The 16,650-nt window shown below is 44.1% G+C and overlaps 1 protein-coding gene across 1 annotated transcript; it reads left to right on the top strand.

Annotated features, from left to right (window-relative positions):
* Window positions 1–206: 206 nt before the first annotated feature.
* On the top strand, window positions 207–11,263 carry mthfr (methylenetetrahydrofolate reductase (NAD(P)H)). The gene is made up of 12 exons (XM_056598786.1): window positions 207–321; window positions 796–1,055; window positions 2,950–3,188; window positions 3,608–3,718; window positions 4,155–4,348; window positions 4,872–5,122; window positions 5,782–5,916; window positions 6,304–6,484; window positions 6,740–6,922; window positions 7,188–7,289; window positions 7,989–8,108; window positions 8,438–11,263. Exons 2-12 carry the CDS (start codon window positions 811–813, stop codon window positions 8,819–8,821), a joined length of 2,145 nt encoding a protein of 714 aa, XP_056454761.1. The 5' UTR covers window positions 207–321; window positions 796–810; the 3' UTR covers window positions 8,822–11,263.
* Window positions 11,264–16,650: the final 5,387 nt, after the last annotated feature.

Raw genomic sequence — 16,650 nt, 5'->3', positions numbered from 1 at the left:
GCGCCATAAACACAATGCGTCACCGGCTTTGAGTTCACTTTAAATTGTACATATAAACCACTAAAATCTTTACCATCCCATTATGGTGACACATTAATTTTTTATATTTAAATATCATACACATTCGCGTAACTATAAATGATTTAAGTGTTTATGCGTAAAATGTGCGCAGCTGCCACTACCTTTAAACAGGACGATCACAGCGACTTGCAGAGAGCGTGCACACTTTCTCACTTCTCGCACGTTTTGTTCGGGGGGAACAACCAGGGGCTCCAGGGGATCAGTCAGCGACCCATTTCACCGCCGACCCTCAAAGAAAGGGTAATTATCATTCACATGGAGTGGGGTCAATCTCCCTTCGCATAGGTACACGGATAAAGGGCAACACTAGGAAACGGCATGGATTTGATTTTCATTATGTACTCATGCTAGTATCATAACGTTCTCTGTTACTTGCGTAGCACTTTTGCTAATGTAAAATAAGACCCTATACAAAGCATTTCTATGTTTTAGTTTCCGTTTTCCATCCACCAGGGTGCGAATTACACCGTGACGTCTCAAATGTGTCACTTTATTCAATAAGTATGCGTGGAAAAAAATGTATGTGATGAACACAAGACACTTTCAGACAACACATGACGATGCAAAACTTGCAAAGGCCTAATAAGTTTTATTTGGGGGGTGTTCTCCCACAATGTAACGTAATTTCGCTGTTCTTGCATGCTACCACAACCACAATGTCTGCCAACATCATAATGAAGGACTTTTCCACCCCGCTTTTATTTTTCTTCCCAGTACACCCTCAGCACCATGGTGAACCAGGTCCAGCGGGTGGACGGCAGCTGGCAGACCAGCAAGAGCGATTCCAGCGGGGCGAGCAACAGCGGCGAGAGCTCCAAGGAGAGTTCCCGGTGCTCCACCCCCTTGCTGGACGCCGACCGCTCGGATCGGCTGCGGGAGAAGATGCGCAAGAGGATGGAGTCGGGAGATCCCTGGTTCTCACTGGAGTTCTTCCCCCCTCGCACCAACAGTGGAGCTGTCAATCTCATCTCTAGGCATGTGTCAATCCTCCCTTCTCCACTTTTCTTGCGTTTACCTTATTGAGTATGAAAGAAACTAATTATCGTTCGTAAACCGGGTTGTCAGTTGAACAGATATTCAACGCTCCGAGCGAGCTCTGAAACATAGAACAACAGTTTTATTTCCTTTAACATGAAAAGGGAAGTAATAATCAAACCATTGGGGACCTACAGTGCGATAGGACAACAATAAAGTGCTATTAAACAGCTAGCTATAAGCATTATCCACTGGCACTGTCCTTTAAGCCAGTCAACCCGAAAAGTTTTTTTGTTTTAAACATGGTAATATGTATTGATCTGCAATTTGGAAATCTGTAATCCCGTCACTGTTTCTGATATAAGATCCTTTATATAGTGTGACCCAGGTACTATTCGATACACAAAACCCAATGCTTTAGCACACCTAAAATACATGTCAGCACCTCTAAAACAATTTAATTATTTTTAATCATTATTACGTTTCCAATGTCATTTTAGAGGAAGATGTAGGTAGGGAATTTCATTGTACAGAGTAAAAGTGAAAAGCTTGGTTCTGAAGGAAACGCTGGGATAAATTGTTCATTGTTACTGTGACTCGTACAAATCTGCAGAACAGGTTGCCTGGACAATACTTGTAGACGGCGTGTTTCAAGTCTCAGCAGAGACTCTCGCTAACATTCTGGGCATGGCTTAAGCGGGATCACTGCCATGCAAGACAGATCCTGAATAATACAAGTAATGGCTTCTTTCTCGCTGTAATGTGATATAACTCGTACTTGTTCAGCATTAACAAAACGTGATTCATACACTGAACTTGTTTTTAGTCTGAGACACTTATCAGTTGCCTCTGCCGAGGTGCACAGATCGCAGGGCCTGAATTTTAAATGTCTGTATTGTAGGATTCGCATGTAATTGCTTGAAGATATTAGGGACTGTTATGGCAGCAAAAACTGCCATAATGTTTTGAATTTAAAAGCCGTTCAAAATTCACCTAATAGTATTGAAATATAAAACTTTGAAACAAGGGAATTAATTCCTTTTTTAATTCACTTTGAAATTAAATTATGGCATTTCAAGTTTAACAATTTCAAAAACAAGATCTTTAATGTTGACTAATTCAGATAAAAAAATTCAAGTTGCACATATTCAAAATACGATATAAGTTATAGCCACTCATATTCAAGTGGTAAAAATATTGACGAGAAGATTCAAGCCATACAAATACTAACTGCAGTAGCGGGGCATTCCAAGGACAAGCCTAAGCAATTGAAAAATATTTTGTGATGTATACCGCCGTTACTGTACTTATTAGTTATTCAATAGAAGTATCTCTTCAGATCTCCTCAGAGACACGTATTGGAAGGTTGTGTTGTGAACACTCCCAAAGTAGGGCTGCTCAATTATGGGAAAAAATCATAATCACGATTATTTTGGTCAATTTAGAAATCACGATTATTCAAACAATTATCTTTGAGTTTGAAAACATAATGTATTGATTCAGTATGTCTCTCCCAAAAAAACACTTTGTAATTGAGAACTTTGAAATTTCGCCTTAAAAAAATACACAAAAAGGTCAAAAAGAAAAAAGTTCAAATCTAAAATAATTTACCGATACGTATCCAGCTGTCCTGTACTTTCTTTAAAACATTTAATAAAAAAAACGAAAACAATCCATAAAAATAAATAAATCGAAAATCTTCATTATGTTAATTTTGTGATCGTTTGACGCTAAAATCGAAATCGTGATCAAAATTCCATTAATCGCCCAGCCCTACTCCCAGGTAATCTGTCCGGGAGGAAATATTCTTGTTCGTTTCCTCAAGAAATCCACAACCCCTCCCCCCTCAAAAACAACAAAAGGTTCTATGCTAAAGTGTGCGTCTGCTCATAGGTTCGACCGCATGGGCTCCGGGGGGCCCCTGTTCATCGACATCACCTGGCACCCGGCGGGAGACCCGGGCTCCAACAAGGAGACGTCCTCCATGATGATCGCCAGCACGGCGGTCAACTACTGCGGCCTGGAGAGTGTCCTGCACCTGACCTGCTCTAACCAGAGCCAGGAGACCATCACCGGCTACCTGACCAAGGCCAAGCAGCTGGGCCTGAAGAACATCATGGCTCTCCGGGGAGGTACGGGAGAATGGAATGGACTTGCAGCATTACATTACAGGGCAGAGAGGGCTTAGGAATCTTTCTGAGTGATGACATGACGTTACAGGTAGACGGTGGACATTGGGGTTGAAACCCAGAAACGACACCCTCACTACTAGACTTTCCTCCCTACCCGTACAATTTTAGTTTCCTCTGTACTGTCTATTCTCATCAACACGTTTGGATATGGACAAATTTTGAGTGTTTTGGGGTCTAAAGGTCAACCTTCTGCCCACTAGGTTCGCCATTCTGAATGCTCTTTTGGAACACACTGGTACTACCGTATGACATGAGTATAATATATTTGATCGCACTTATCGTGTATATTTTATGAAGAATCCTCCACTTATTAGTGTAGAAGCGTGTTCTCACGGTCACTTGTTCTGCTACACCATCAGACCCATTGGGAACCGACTGGGAGGACGAGGAGGAGGGCTTCAACTACGCCACTGACCTTGTCAAACACATCCGCTCCGAGTTCGACGACTACTTCGACATCTGCGTCGCCGGTAGGCCTCCATTGTCGTCCACTGCTGTGTCTAGACAGAGGCATGCGTTCCATTAGTCGCTCAGTACAGGAGTTTGAGGGGGGGAAGCCAGGGCAAGTGGGATCTCTACAGAACGACTGATGGAATGCAGCCATTCATTCAATTGCAATTAAAGAGTAACTGGTCCAAGACGTTCTTTGGGAGTTTGTCGCCTCCCTGAAGTTCAAATCTCCAGAGCATGGAAACAGCGTAAAATCATAATGTTTCTCATATAGTATACAGTATATCTGGTCCTGTCTAGCTCAACTGGTAGAGCATGGCATTGAGCCACCAGAGGTTTCAGTCAAAATGGCATCGTGTCAGACCACCTTACAGCTTACACCTTATAAGTGGTTAACAGGGTAGCTAAAAGTGTGTGCGTTTGTGTTTGTGTGCTCGTGTGTGTGTGTGTGTGTAGGATACCCCACAGGCCACCCTGAAGCCCAGAGCTACGCGGAGGACCTGCAGCACCTGAAGGAGAAGGTGGACGCGGGCGCCGACTTCATCATCACGCAGCTGTTCTTCCGCGCCGACACCTTCCTCAAGTTCCTGCGGGACTGCCGCGCCATCGGCATCACCGTCCCCATCCTGCCGGGGGTCTTCCCCATCCAGGTACACAGGCCGCGGAGGACCCCCCTGCTGAGGGGTCGGTCTGGTTTGGGTTCTCTGTGGTCACTGCCCAATGGCAGTGTTGGTAAAATTGTGTTCCTGCTGCAAGTCAAGTAATTGTTGTTCTTTCAGCAGCGTTGTATCAACACAAGATGAGATGTGTATTTATAAAATATAAGACGCCAAAGTAATGCATGGCTTTGTAGCCTGAATGAGTAAAGAATACAATAGGATCTATTGTTACTATTACTGCTATTTATTTAGCAGACGCTTTTAGTGTAGGTGGGTTTAAAGTGAATTGTCTTGGATAAGGATGGCCATTAAGTAGTAGGTAGAGGTTAGGGCATCTTGCTCAAAGATGACCAAAAACATCAGAGTTTGAACCCAGACCCTTTCGTCTGGGAGTCAAAAGCGTCAGCGTTCCAGCTTAGTGGTGCATCACCGCTAAACACTGCCCGACTATCCCCCCGTCCGTGGGCCTCTCCTCGGTTCAATCCTTAAATACCGAACCCCTCCCCCACCCCAGGGCTACCAGTCGCTGCGCCAGCTGGTGAAGCTGTCCAAGCTGGAGGTGCCGGAGGAGATCATGGAGGTGATCGAGCCCATCAAAGACAACGACGCGGCCATCCGCAGCTACGGCATCCACCAGGCGGTGGAGATGTGCCGCGTGCTGCTGGACAGCGGGGCGGTGCCCGGCCTGCACTTCTACACGCTGAACCGTGAGGTGGCCACCACAGAGGTGCTGCGGCAGCTGGGCCTCTGGATAGAAGACCCAAGGTGTGTGTGTGTGTGTGTGTGTGTGTGTGTGTGTGTGTGTGTGTGTGTGTGTGTGTGTGTGTGTGTGTGTGTGTGTGTGTGTGTGTGTGTGTGTGTGTGTGTGTGTGTGTGTTCACTAGGCACATGCGTGTCATGAATGTTATTGGAAGTACAAGGTTATCAATCAAACACTACCTGTTTTCCCTGAAATGAATAAGAAAACGTGTATTAATATGGTGCTTTTCGGTAAACAAGATACAAAGAGGGATTCAACTAAATGGACGTTTTTTTTTAATTATAATTGACACTGAAACATTGTACGAAGGGAAAAAGATTATGAAGTGGTAAGGGAATTTTACTCCCATCTAAAAGTTTTTGTAGATCCATGTTTATCCAAAGCAAAGTTTATTTGCTTTGGATAAACTGACACAATCTCTTTTCATTGCCAGTTAATTCTTGATTACACAAATTGTCTGTTTGCTTAGACTAACAACGATCACTGCCAGTTCAGTTTGCTCAATAATCAGGTTCAACCCTCCTCTACCGCTCTAAGCCAACATCCCCTCCACACACTCTTCATAGTAGGGCGTTCAATTAGAGGAGGTTGTGTTACGGACCATTTTGTCGTCCATTTAGTTGTCTGTAACCCCACCCCGGCTCTCTGACTCTTTGTTGGTCAGACGGCCTCTTCCCTGGGCCACGAGCGCCAACCCCAAGCGGAAGGTGGAGGACGTGCGGCCCATTTTCTGGGCCTCCAGACCCAAGAGCTACATCTACCGCACCCAGGACTGGGACGACTTCCCCAACGGTCGATGGTGAGGACCCCTCATCCACTTCCACTGCTGCCTCACTGGGGGTGCTCACATCACTGGAGAGTGCGTCAGACGGGGGCAAGATCAGCCCACCAGAAATAATGTGTTGGCTCATCAACATCACACCTGGGGGTGAACTGCGGGCCCTTTTTAGAGGGGATGTGTTTATTGTATTTTAATTTTAATCCCAACGACACTTGAGTGGAAGTCTGAGACATGACCCAGATGAATTCCTCTTTATTAATGTTTAGATCTCATTATTTTTTAAATTTGATTTGTAGTCTATGTAAATATATTTGAATATCCTTGCGTGCGGCAAGGATAAGTTTGGTGGCCAAAAAGCGTAATGGACACAACATGTCCTTACCTTGTGTCCTCCTTTCCCCCCAGGGGTAACTCTTCGTCCCCGGCGTTCGGCGAGCTGAACGACTACTACCTGTTCTACCTCAAGAGCAAGTCGTCCAAAGACGCCCTGCTGAAGATGTGGGGCGAGGAGCTGACCAGCGAGACCAGTGTCTTCGAGGTTTTCACCAGCTACATCACGGCGCAGGTCAACCGCGGCGGGCACAAGGTAACGCCCTGATCTCTCTCTCTCTCTCTCTCTCTCTCTCTCTCTCTCTCTCTCTCTCTCTCTCTCTCTCTCTCTCTCTCTCTCTCTCTCTCTCTCTCTCTCTCTCTCTCTCTCTCTCTCTCTCTCTCTCTCTCTCTCTCTCTCTCTCTCTCTCTCTCTCTCTCTCTCTCTCTCTCTCTCTCTCTCTCTCTCTCTCTCTCTCTCTGGGCTCCTCGGTGATGTTTACCAGCCAATCATAACGCACCGGTCCCCTAGGTGATGTGTCTGCCGTGGAACGACGACGCGTTGGCCACGGAGACCAACCTGCTGAAGGACGAGCTGGAGAAGGTGAACCGCCGGGGTGTCCTGACCATCAACTCCCAGCCCAACATCAACGGGAAGCCCTCCTCGGACCCCATCGCTGGCTGGGGGCCCGCCGGGGGCTATGTCTTCCAGAAGGTAGGGGTGGACCCTTCTCTGGGCTCTGAAACCCTAGCTGTGTTTGACGGCAGACAATGCCAAGTGCTGAATGACTGAGTGCAGATTTGACTGTACTGTATAACGGTAGGCTGCAAGGACTCCCAGGCACCAGTGGTCAAAGCATGGCTGATCAAAACGGCCTAAAGTATCAATGACATTGTCTCACTTTGGAAGAACTATCCGAATTGAATGTTTTCAAAGTGTACAGGGTTGTAATACAAGCTTAACCTTGTGAATTTCCCAGGCCTACCTGGAGTTCTTCACCTCCAGTGAAAATGTAACCGCGCTCCTCAAGGTGCTGAAGAAGTACGAGCCCCGCGTCAACTACCACATCGTCAACGTGCAGGTAACCATCACGCGTGCATGCATACTGTAAATGAATGCATGCATGCATCCATGCATACATAGTACATATATACATGCATGCATGCATGCATATACATGCATGCATACATTCATCAGTGTTTCCCACACATAGACCACTGTGTGGCGCAGCGCCACAGAATCAACACCAAATTTTTTTTTTATTTTTTTTTTAATATAAATATCGTTCCGTTCATTCATCTCCGCATAGCACTCTTTCTCCCTGTCATTCTCGTTCACACACACGCACGCACACGCACAGAGACAAGCGCGCATACATGCCAATGGTGTGCGGGTACACTACCACTATGATAGCCGCGTATCATATGCACACACTGACAGCGGATTCGCCCGCTACTCTCAACGCTCCTACAAAGGAAAACCCGAAGCAGCGGGGTATTTGCGATTAATGTGAAATGCAGTTATGGTTTAAATAGATTATGCTGTTAGATCCCCAGCCCGTTCTGCCGCCGATTTGAATTCGCTACCTGGTCTGTGGGGAACACTGTACGTACATACATACATACATACATACATGCATGCATACATACATACATAGTCAAAAATAACTGGACATGAAATGTATCAGTCCTTTTCAAGACCTGCAACACCGCAAAAATCCTTCAACGTTCTTTGATTCAGAGTCAAGCAAACTAATGCTCCTCCCCGATGGTCTCCCCAGGGCCATAATCTGACCAACGCCCAGGACATGCAGCCCAACGCGGTCACCTGGGGGATCTTCCCAGGGCGGGAGATCGTCCAGCCCACCGTGGTGGACCCCGTCAGCTTCATGTACTGGAAGGTAAGGGCCGAGTTTCTAATAAGATGACCAGGAGAGGGGAATTAGCCATAGAATATGTTGGCATGCGTTAATGAACAAATGGAAAACATGGATATGTATTATTATCTTTTTGTTTTCTCCGGCCGAGGAGGCCTATCTGAGTTTTTAATTTGAATCATATATTTGATTTACTGTTGAGCAGGCGGTGCTGAATTTTAAAATCCCTCTTCGTAACCGGCACTTTCTTTCTTGAGGTGATTTGGGGGGGATGAAATCGCTGCAAACTTTTCTCAACTAAAGGTTGTAGACGAGTGGTCAGATGACGTCAGTCCTCCCTCTCTGTGACCCAGGACGAGGCCTTCGCCCTGTGGATCGAGCAGTGGGCCAAGCTGTACGAGGACGAGTCGCCCTCGCGCATGATCATCAAGTACATCCACGACAACTACTTCCTGGTCAACCTGGTGGACAACGACTTCCCGCTGGACAGCTGCCTGTGGCAGGTCCTGGACGACATGTTTGAGCTGCTGGACGCGCCCCCCGAGGTGGTTGGGGACGGGGCTCTCGCGCCGGTCGCCCTTGGCGACGGGGCTCTCGCGCCGGTCGGCCTTGGAGACGGGGCCCTCGAGCCGGTCGCCCTTGGCGACGGGGCCCTCGTGCCGGTCGGCCTTGGTGACGGGGCCCTCGAGCCTGTGGTCGGCGACGGAGCCCCCCAGCCGCTCTCGGCTTCCCAATAACGTTGACACCTTTTCGTTACGTTGCAGCATTACATTATTTAAGTTTTACGTTACATTCGCGTGTTTATACAACCGTTTATTTTTGTCGGAAAGAAGGCTGGTCGGTGGAGGAACCGTTTTCATCATGGCATTTACTTTCTTCGTGTTTGTTTTCACAGTTTTCTTTTTTATTTGGGAGGAGACGGGCGCAGTGGTTGTACAACAATACTGACGGATCGTTTTTTTTTTGGTGTTTCGTTTTTTTTTTTTTTTTTAGCCCAGCCTTCAATTTGTGCAACGCTCTCAATGCACGTAGTGCATAATAGTTTAGTTGTTCGTGACTATATATAAATATATCTCTATCGTCTATTCAAAAAATATATTTTAAGTACCATGTGATGGATTAAATTGTATCTCAAAGTGTAAATAACGCCACAACGGCTCAGCATATAAACTTGGCAACGAAACCACATTCAGAAGGCGCTTTATTAATTAGCTTCTACTCATCTAAGTGTCATTTTAAAGCTTGACATTTAAATAAGCTTAAACCAAGGGAAAACTTAATGACATCAATCAGATCAACCATATATATATTTTTGTAAAGGTTTACAGATGGTTTGATGAGCTAAGACGCACTCCATTTGTGAGGGAGGCGGGTTGATGTCCTCATAGGTTATTTCACCCCCAATAATGTTTTGCTGTAAAGAAACTTTAAGTACTAGAGAAAGTGTTTTCTCTTTTGAAAGAGCTAATCAAGCTACATTTTCATATTTGTTACTATTTTTTAAGTATTTTTAAAAGATGACTCTGAGGAAATGCTGTTTAGATGATGTTTAAGTGTGTGTACGTCCAGAAAGACTGAACGTTGAGCTGATTGTTGTTACTAGAAACCAATTTCTAAAGTTTCTCACTCCAACCTTTAGGACACTATTGGCAGTTCTTGTAAAGTCTACCATAGTCAAAACAAGAATTGATCGCCTACAGATGACAATGTAGGTGAGCCAGTTGGGAAATGACAAACATCAAACTACATTGAGTACGACCACTAAACGACACACTTCCTGAGTCCTAGTTTTCCATAAACCCAACACGTACTGAAAGTTTTGGAAAACCATTTTGTGATTTGAATATGGACGATGGGACTAAAAGACCATCTCAGTAAGGGTGTTCTGCACGGTACTGCCAAGCAGTAGGGCAAGACCAGGGGGAAATATGTCCCCTCTAAGACACTGGGACATTCATCATCCCTGTCACCACTGTCCATCCCTCTCTAAGAGAAGCACCTATCTATTGATATCATAAGTCTCTTATCAACAAGGGTCAGGGCGGCCCTGCTATTCTTTTTTTTTTTTTTCAATTTTCTAGATGGAAGGAGAGGAGAGATAAAGGGGAAAGGTGCTAAACGTCATCGTGATCGAGTGGCACAGCATATTGACACGCGACATTTTGAGTGGGTGCCAGTGTGCTTAGTGGGCTTGCTTCATCACAACTAACACTGCAGAAGGAATTACCATCTAAACCTGTTTTGTTTATTGGACCGCAGGCAGGCTGATGTAACACTCTGACGTTGATGTGAAATGTTGGGAGAGTCACCGCTGGTGCATGTACGTGTGGTGGGGGAAGGTGATGTTTTATTTTATTCAAGCAAATTCTTTTTTTTTGGGGGGGGGGGGATTCCGGTCAATGGCTACCAATAACGGACCGTCTAATGTGTCTGAGCCCCACTTTCATGGCAACACCGAACGATCATTTTGTTATATTTTTTTATGTCTAATGTTACTTCCGCTGGTGTGTTTGTGCGAGAAGAATTGCTATATTGTTGTGTTTTAGGTGGACGACCTGTAAAAGTCTGTTCACTTTGGGGCGGGGGACATTTCATATATCTTTAACCGTGTACAATCGTAACTGTATGTGGGGGGCAGCTATAGCCCACTGTGTACTCTCCTCCACTCTAAGAGGACAATTATTTAGAGGTATGCAAAGAATTTAAAGATGACATATTATACTACCAAGTGTATGAGTGATTAGCCGTTACATGGCCGATTTTTAAAACGGCTTGTAACGGCTAATCACACTCACACCTGGTGATGTCACCTTTTTAAGAATGGAAGAATCACTAGGTCATTAGAATACAAGCAGAACAAACTATGTGCCTGAGGTAATAATACGCGAGCGAACGAACAAACACACCACGTTCAAGTCAAGTGAACAGCTAAATGACCTTTATACACCAATGATGAACACTGACCTCCAAACTTTGTTGGTTAAATGCCCAGGAGATTTATCGTTGGTTACAGAAGGCCACAGATTATGTGTGTGTGTGTGTACTTTATATATTTGATTAACTATGCAAATAAATAATAGAAATTGTGGCCAAATAAAATGTCTGTACCTGAAAGATGTTTATTTTGGATGAAAAAAATAAATTGGTTATTTTGATGTCCTTTTTAATCGTGTTATTATTTTGAAAGGGTTGCTCACGATCACTCTTACACTGCACTACATTACACAGCAGAAGTACTGTCAAGTTTCATATTTTATATGAATGGTGGTTTATATGAATGGTTACCAATAAATAACCCCCACTACCATAAACCCAAATTTGTGGTACTGCACCCAAAGGTGGCGCTATTGTAAAAAATCATGAGTTAGGCTTATTTCTTCTCACCAGATGGACCTGGACTCAAAATTCTTTCATAAAATTAATCTCTAGAATCAGATGCTTCTAAAAAATCCTTATGCCCTAAAAATGTTTACTTTTCTCACAATTTCATATTGAAGCCAAACATGATAAAAAAGATTGACAGGCTACAAAAATAATCAAAAAATCGCCACATAAAATCTTTAGACCAAGCCTCACAAAAATCATCAAACAGAATTTGTTTTATTTAGTTCCATTTGAGAAATATTGGCCAATAAAGTTGGAGCAGTTAGCCCATTTTTCTTATATGACCATTTTGTTATTGTGTAAAAAAAACATATTAGGGAGATACCAATACCCCCCACTATCCATAGACCCAAATTGTGGTACTGCACCCAAAGGTGGCGCTATTCAAAGAAATTATGAACTAGCCTTATTTCTCCTTACTAGATTGACCTGGACTCAAAATTCTTTCATCATATTAATCTCTAAGAAACACAACATTGAACAGCACCTGAAATTCATCAGGCAATCAACATTCCGGTTCAATAGTTTCCAAGAATCGGACTTCCAAGACACAGTATGCATTAAGGGAACTTCTTCGTTAACCATTTTCCCTTCATATTAACTCTGTCATATTTATATTTCTTCCGTCAGTGTTCTTGACTACAAATGTTTAATTTCCCCAGAATTTCAAAGATTTTTCAGGTATATGCTTTGAAGGAAACCCTTAATCCACTTGAGAAATGTGTGCTTGGAGTTTTCTGGATGTTGTGAGCTTATCAATAGACATTTTGACCATGTGAATGAGGCTGCAGGTTTATAAGTGTAACATCTTTCCTTAAATATGACAATTATATGTTATATTTAGATATCTTCCACTAGTGTGTTCTTGACTTTTAATTTTGCCCGGACCCCGTTAATCACTGCTCTCGGTTATATTTTATTTTGGCTCTGTCATTTAGAAAGAATACAGATGAGGGATTTAAGAGTTGCACCCAGTTGTATAAAAACTAATCCGGAACGGAAACGGTCTAAAGAAAGCTTAAAAATATGTACTATTAGTTTGATCTAACTTTGACTTATCATTGTTATTTAAAGTGTTATAAACCGATGTTATGAATAAATACTGCACTTAACCGTCGACAATGAAGCGCACCCCCTGGCCACCACAGTAATAAAATCCTGGCAATCCCTGCTCCCCAGCCATGCAACAGCGGTCTGTTTTATTCATCAGCTGTTGTTTTGGCCCTCTGTTCTTTGACCATAACGGTTCCGCCAGCGCGGTTCACTTTTGTCGCTACAGAGCTGAGGAGAATATTTTCAGGGTCAGAAATGATCTCCTGAATAAATGTTCATCGTGGTACATCCAGAAGGGGGGTTCGCTGCGTTGGCATTTGCATTCCGTTTCCATTGACTTGCAGAGTTACAGTAGCCTAGCTTCTGTTCCTGTGAGGGGAATACTTTAAACTACTTTCCAAAGTTTTCAATGTGTTCTGGATAGTCACTTGTTTAAAATGAGTGCTGAATTGGTTGAATTTGAATCTTCATCCTCAAGAGAACATCTAATATCAGCCATTGAATGAAAAAGGCACTTCTTTGTCCTTGCTCCGTTCTTTCCAACGTGGTCGACACAGTGCTACAGTAGTTGAGGGGTGGTAATAAGGCAAATAGGCAATTGTGATAGAAACTAAAAGGGCAAGCAAATAAAATGTTCTAGGACCTCTTAAGGTTCCTTATAAATGACTCAAGGGGGACCTCCGTGGGGGGGGGGGTTAGAAAATTAAAACAAACACCACAGTTGCTTAAGTCACTGGTTTGCCTTGAGAATAACTAAAACCAAAATTAGAGGGACAGGGATATACCAGGAGTGATTTTATTAAAATAAAATAAAAGTACTCAAACAGCTACCTCCGTCCCCCACGTTTCTAAGGAGGCCTTCGTTTCCATAGCAACTCCTGATCTGCAGTAGGCTGCGATCCCACTGGGGCAAACAGAAAGTAAGCAGAAGGAAGAAGGACAGAAGTAGGTTATACACTACAACTTTGTCTCCAGTTCTTCTCATAGCCGCCAATACAAACCTCTATTGATCAGATGTGAAGATGCTTATCCTTGGAAACCAGAGCAAAGAATGCGTCTTCTCTGATTTGAAAGTGTACCGGTCAATAGAAACCAGACAGGCTGCAGGCCGGTTGGAGGGAAACATTGTACGAGGTCCTCTCAAAGCCTGTGATCCGAGATGGAAGGACCATAAGTTCAAAAATATAAGGGCGAACCTTAAAAATATTAGGGCAAGCTTGTTTCCAAGGTGATTGATTTCTTTGTTGGGGAATAAAATGCTAAAACTGATAGTCTGACACCATCGTTTACCGGCAAACCTTAACCGCCCGGCTTGTTAAAGTAGGAATACATTCATGATAAATACCCTGTTAGCAGTAGCACTATGCTACTACGGCAGAAACATAGTGTGGGAAATAAAAATACTATGGATCTGATACAAACTCTCTGTATAGATGAATAATTTAACATGAGAATTAACTGAGGATGGTAGAAACATAAGTCACTGAACAAAACTTCTCTAAAACAACTTCTATTAACAGAAAGACCTACACTACATCAGCTGTTTCTAAATGTCTAAATGTTTGTAGATGCACACACGCGCACATACACTCGTACACACACACACACACACACACACACACACACACACACACACACACACACACACACACACACACACACACACACACACACACACACACACACACACACACACACACACACACACACACACACACACACACACACACACACACACTCATAGCAAGTCATTCGGATATACACCCAACACAAGACAACAAATGAGCCACACACCGGTGGCAGGTGACCAACTGTTGCCTGCAGTACTGTTGTCTCCACTAGATGGCGCCATGTGTGCACCATGGCCAATATAGTAGCTGTACTGCCAATATAGTATCAATCTTGTGTTTCAACTTTGTATTTACCAGTAAAACAGAATGTTGTAGTTAGCTTCATTTCTGTTTCGTCTACAACAAGAATCCTCGAGGGACAGACGACTGTCTCTTCTGTCAGCCATCCTGGATGTGATTGCGGGAAAGCTTTCAAAACGCTCCCAAAAGCACCTGTACCCAATCTGTTGAGCCACAATTACAGGGGACTCAGAATCGCACAGCTTTCAGTGTGCAGCAGGTGCGTGTCTCCAGTGTGTGTGGAATGGGAGGGTTTGAGATGTAAACAGCACGGCGCTGTCAAGATGTTGTGGGACCGATCAGCGGGGCGCGGTAGGGTGGGAATTCAGATAAATTACCAGCTAATATACCCTGGAAGAGTGCTGGTTTGGCTCCTACACACACCGGCAGGGAGTGGATGTGTTTGCGAAGCGAAAATTCCTGTAAGGAATTGAGTTTTATGAATATGTATATATTAGATATTTTTGGCATGGATTGTTGTTGATAAATATGTATAAATATTATCCCAGGGAGAAATATTTAAAGACAGACGGACATGAAGGCCGAGAGAGACGACAAGAGTAAGTCAGTCAGATAGGCAGACAAGGCAGACTAGATAAACAGATAGATAGGGGGATGGTAGCTCTACAGACGGACGGACGGACGGACGGACGGACGGACGGACGGACGGACTTCATGCCCGTCTGTCTTTAAATGTTTCTCCCTGGGATAATATTTATACATATTTATCAACAACAAGCCATGCCAAAAATACCTCATATATACATATTCATAAAACTCAATTCCTTACAGTTTTCACTTCGCAAATACATCCACTCCCTGCCGGTGTGTGTAGGAGCCAAACCAGCACTCTTCCAGGGTATATTAGCTGGTAATTTATCTGAATTCCCACCCTACCGAGCCCCGCTGATCGGTCCCACAACATCTTGACTGACAGACAGACAGACAGACAGACAGACAGACAGACAGACAGACAGACAGACAGACAGACAGACAGACAGACAGACAGACAGACAGACAGACAGACAGACAGACAGACAGATATACAGATAGATATACAGATAGATAGATAGATGGATGGACAGACCGACAGATAGATGGATAGATATATAGATATAGAAGGAAGAATGAGCAGCTCAAACACATGTTCCAAGAGCAGTGTCAGGAGGAGTGTCAGCAGGGGGCCTCTGGCCATTGGAGTCATCATGTTTTGTAGGTCAGGAGCTTGACATTTTGAAATTGTTGAGCACAGAACTCCTACACGTATTTTCCAAAAATAATGTATAGATCAGACGCAAGAAGCGATTTGTAGCAGCTGGGAGGGTGGTCTTGGACAACATTAAACAGCTGGGGGTGACCTTCAAAGCACTGCGATGGTCATCGACTTCACAGCAGGTCTGCACTAAAGAAAGATGGTCGTTCATTCAGTTATTTTCCCCTTCTTCCACCACTACCATGCCCGCCTCCCTTTACCTTCTTGTTCAGGCTGCTCTGCTCTAGATTGCCTGGCTCCCTTCTGGGATATGTCGGCAGATATTCTCCTGCCATTTTATACATTAACATCTGTGGTGGACAGCACATGTTTCCGTTGGTTTTTTGTATGTGCTGTTAAGAAGTGAATTGGGAGGAAGGAGGACGAGGATGAATAGGTGGTGATGCATGATTGCTGAGGCTGGTTTGGGGATGATGGTCGATGAGTTAGTGAGAAGGGCAGTGTTTGAGGTGGTTTTGTGATGATGGAAGAGATGATTGTGTTGCTGGTGGAGAGAGTGAAGGTGTTGGTTTACTGTTAATGGTGGTGGATTGGTAGTGAAGATTGGTGATGACGGGGGGGGTCGGTGAGGTGATGGAGGTGGTGAAGCCGGTGAGGGAGGCAGTGGAGGAGTAAGGTTTGGTGGTTGTGATGGAGGAGGAGGGTGGTATGGTGGTGGGGGTCTTCACGACTCTCCATGGCAGATGCACACCGGACCTTCTCCTTCTACGCAGAGGGTTGGCTCAGTTCAGTCATTTACATGAGTGTAGTGTCATTTTAAATTTCATTTACCAAGCATTTTTACATACTGTTATATAGCTTGCAATTATATTTGTTCTCATTCATTGTATTTTACAGATTAATAAGAGTAATGCTATTAGGTATATATGCCCTTTAGGTGCATTCATTTCCACAGCGTGTGTCATTATAGAATGCCCCTTAATGAAACCATCTCTAACACTGCATC

This window comes from Gadus chalcogrammus, chromosome 1 (assembly GCF_026213295.1).
Source record: "Gadus chalcogrammus isolate NIFS_2021 chromosome 1, NIFS_Gcha_1.0, whole genome shotgun sequence".
Taxonomy (NCBI): Eukaryota; Metazoa; Chordata; class Actinopteri; order Gadiformes; family Gadidae; genus Gadus; species Gadus chalcogrammus.
Note: the sequence above shows the minus strand (reverse complement) of the source record. Positions and strands in the feature narration are given on the sequence as shown.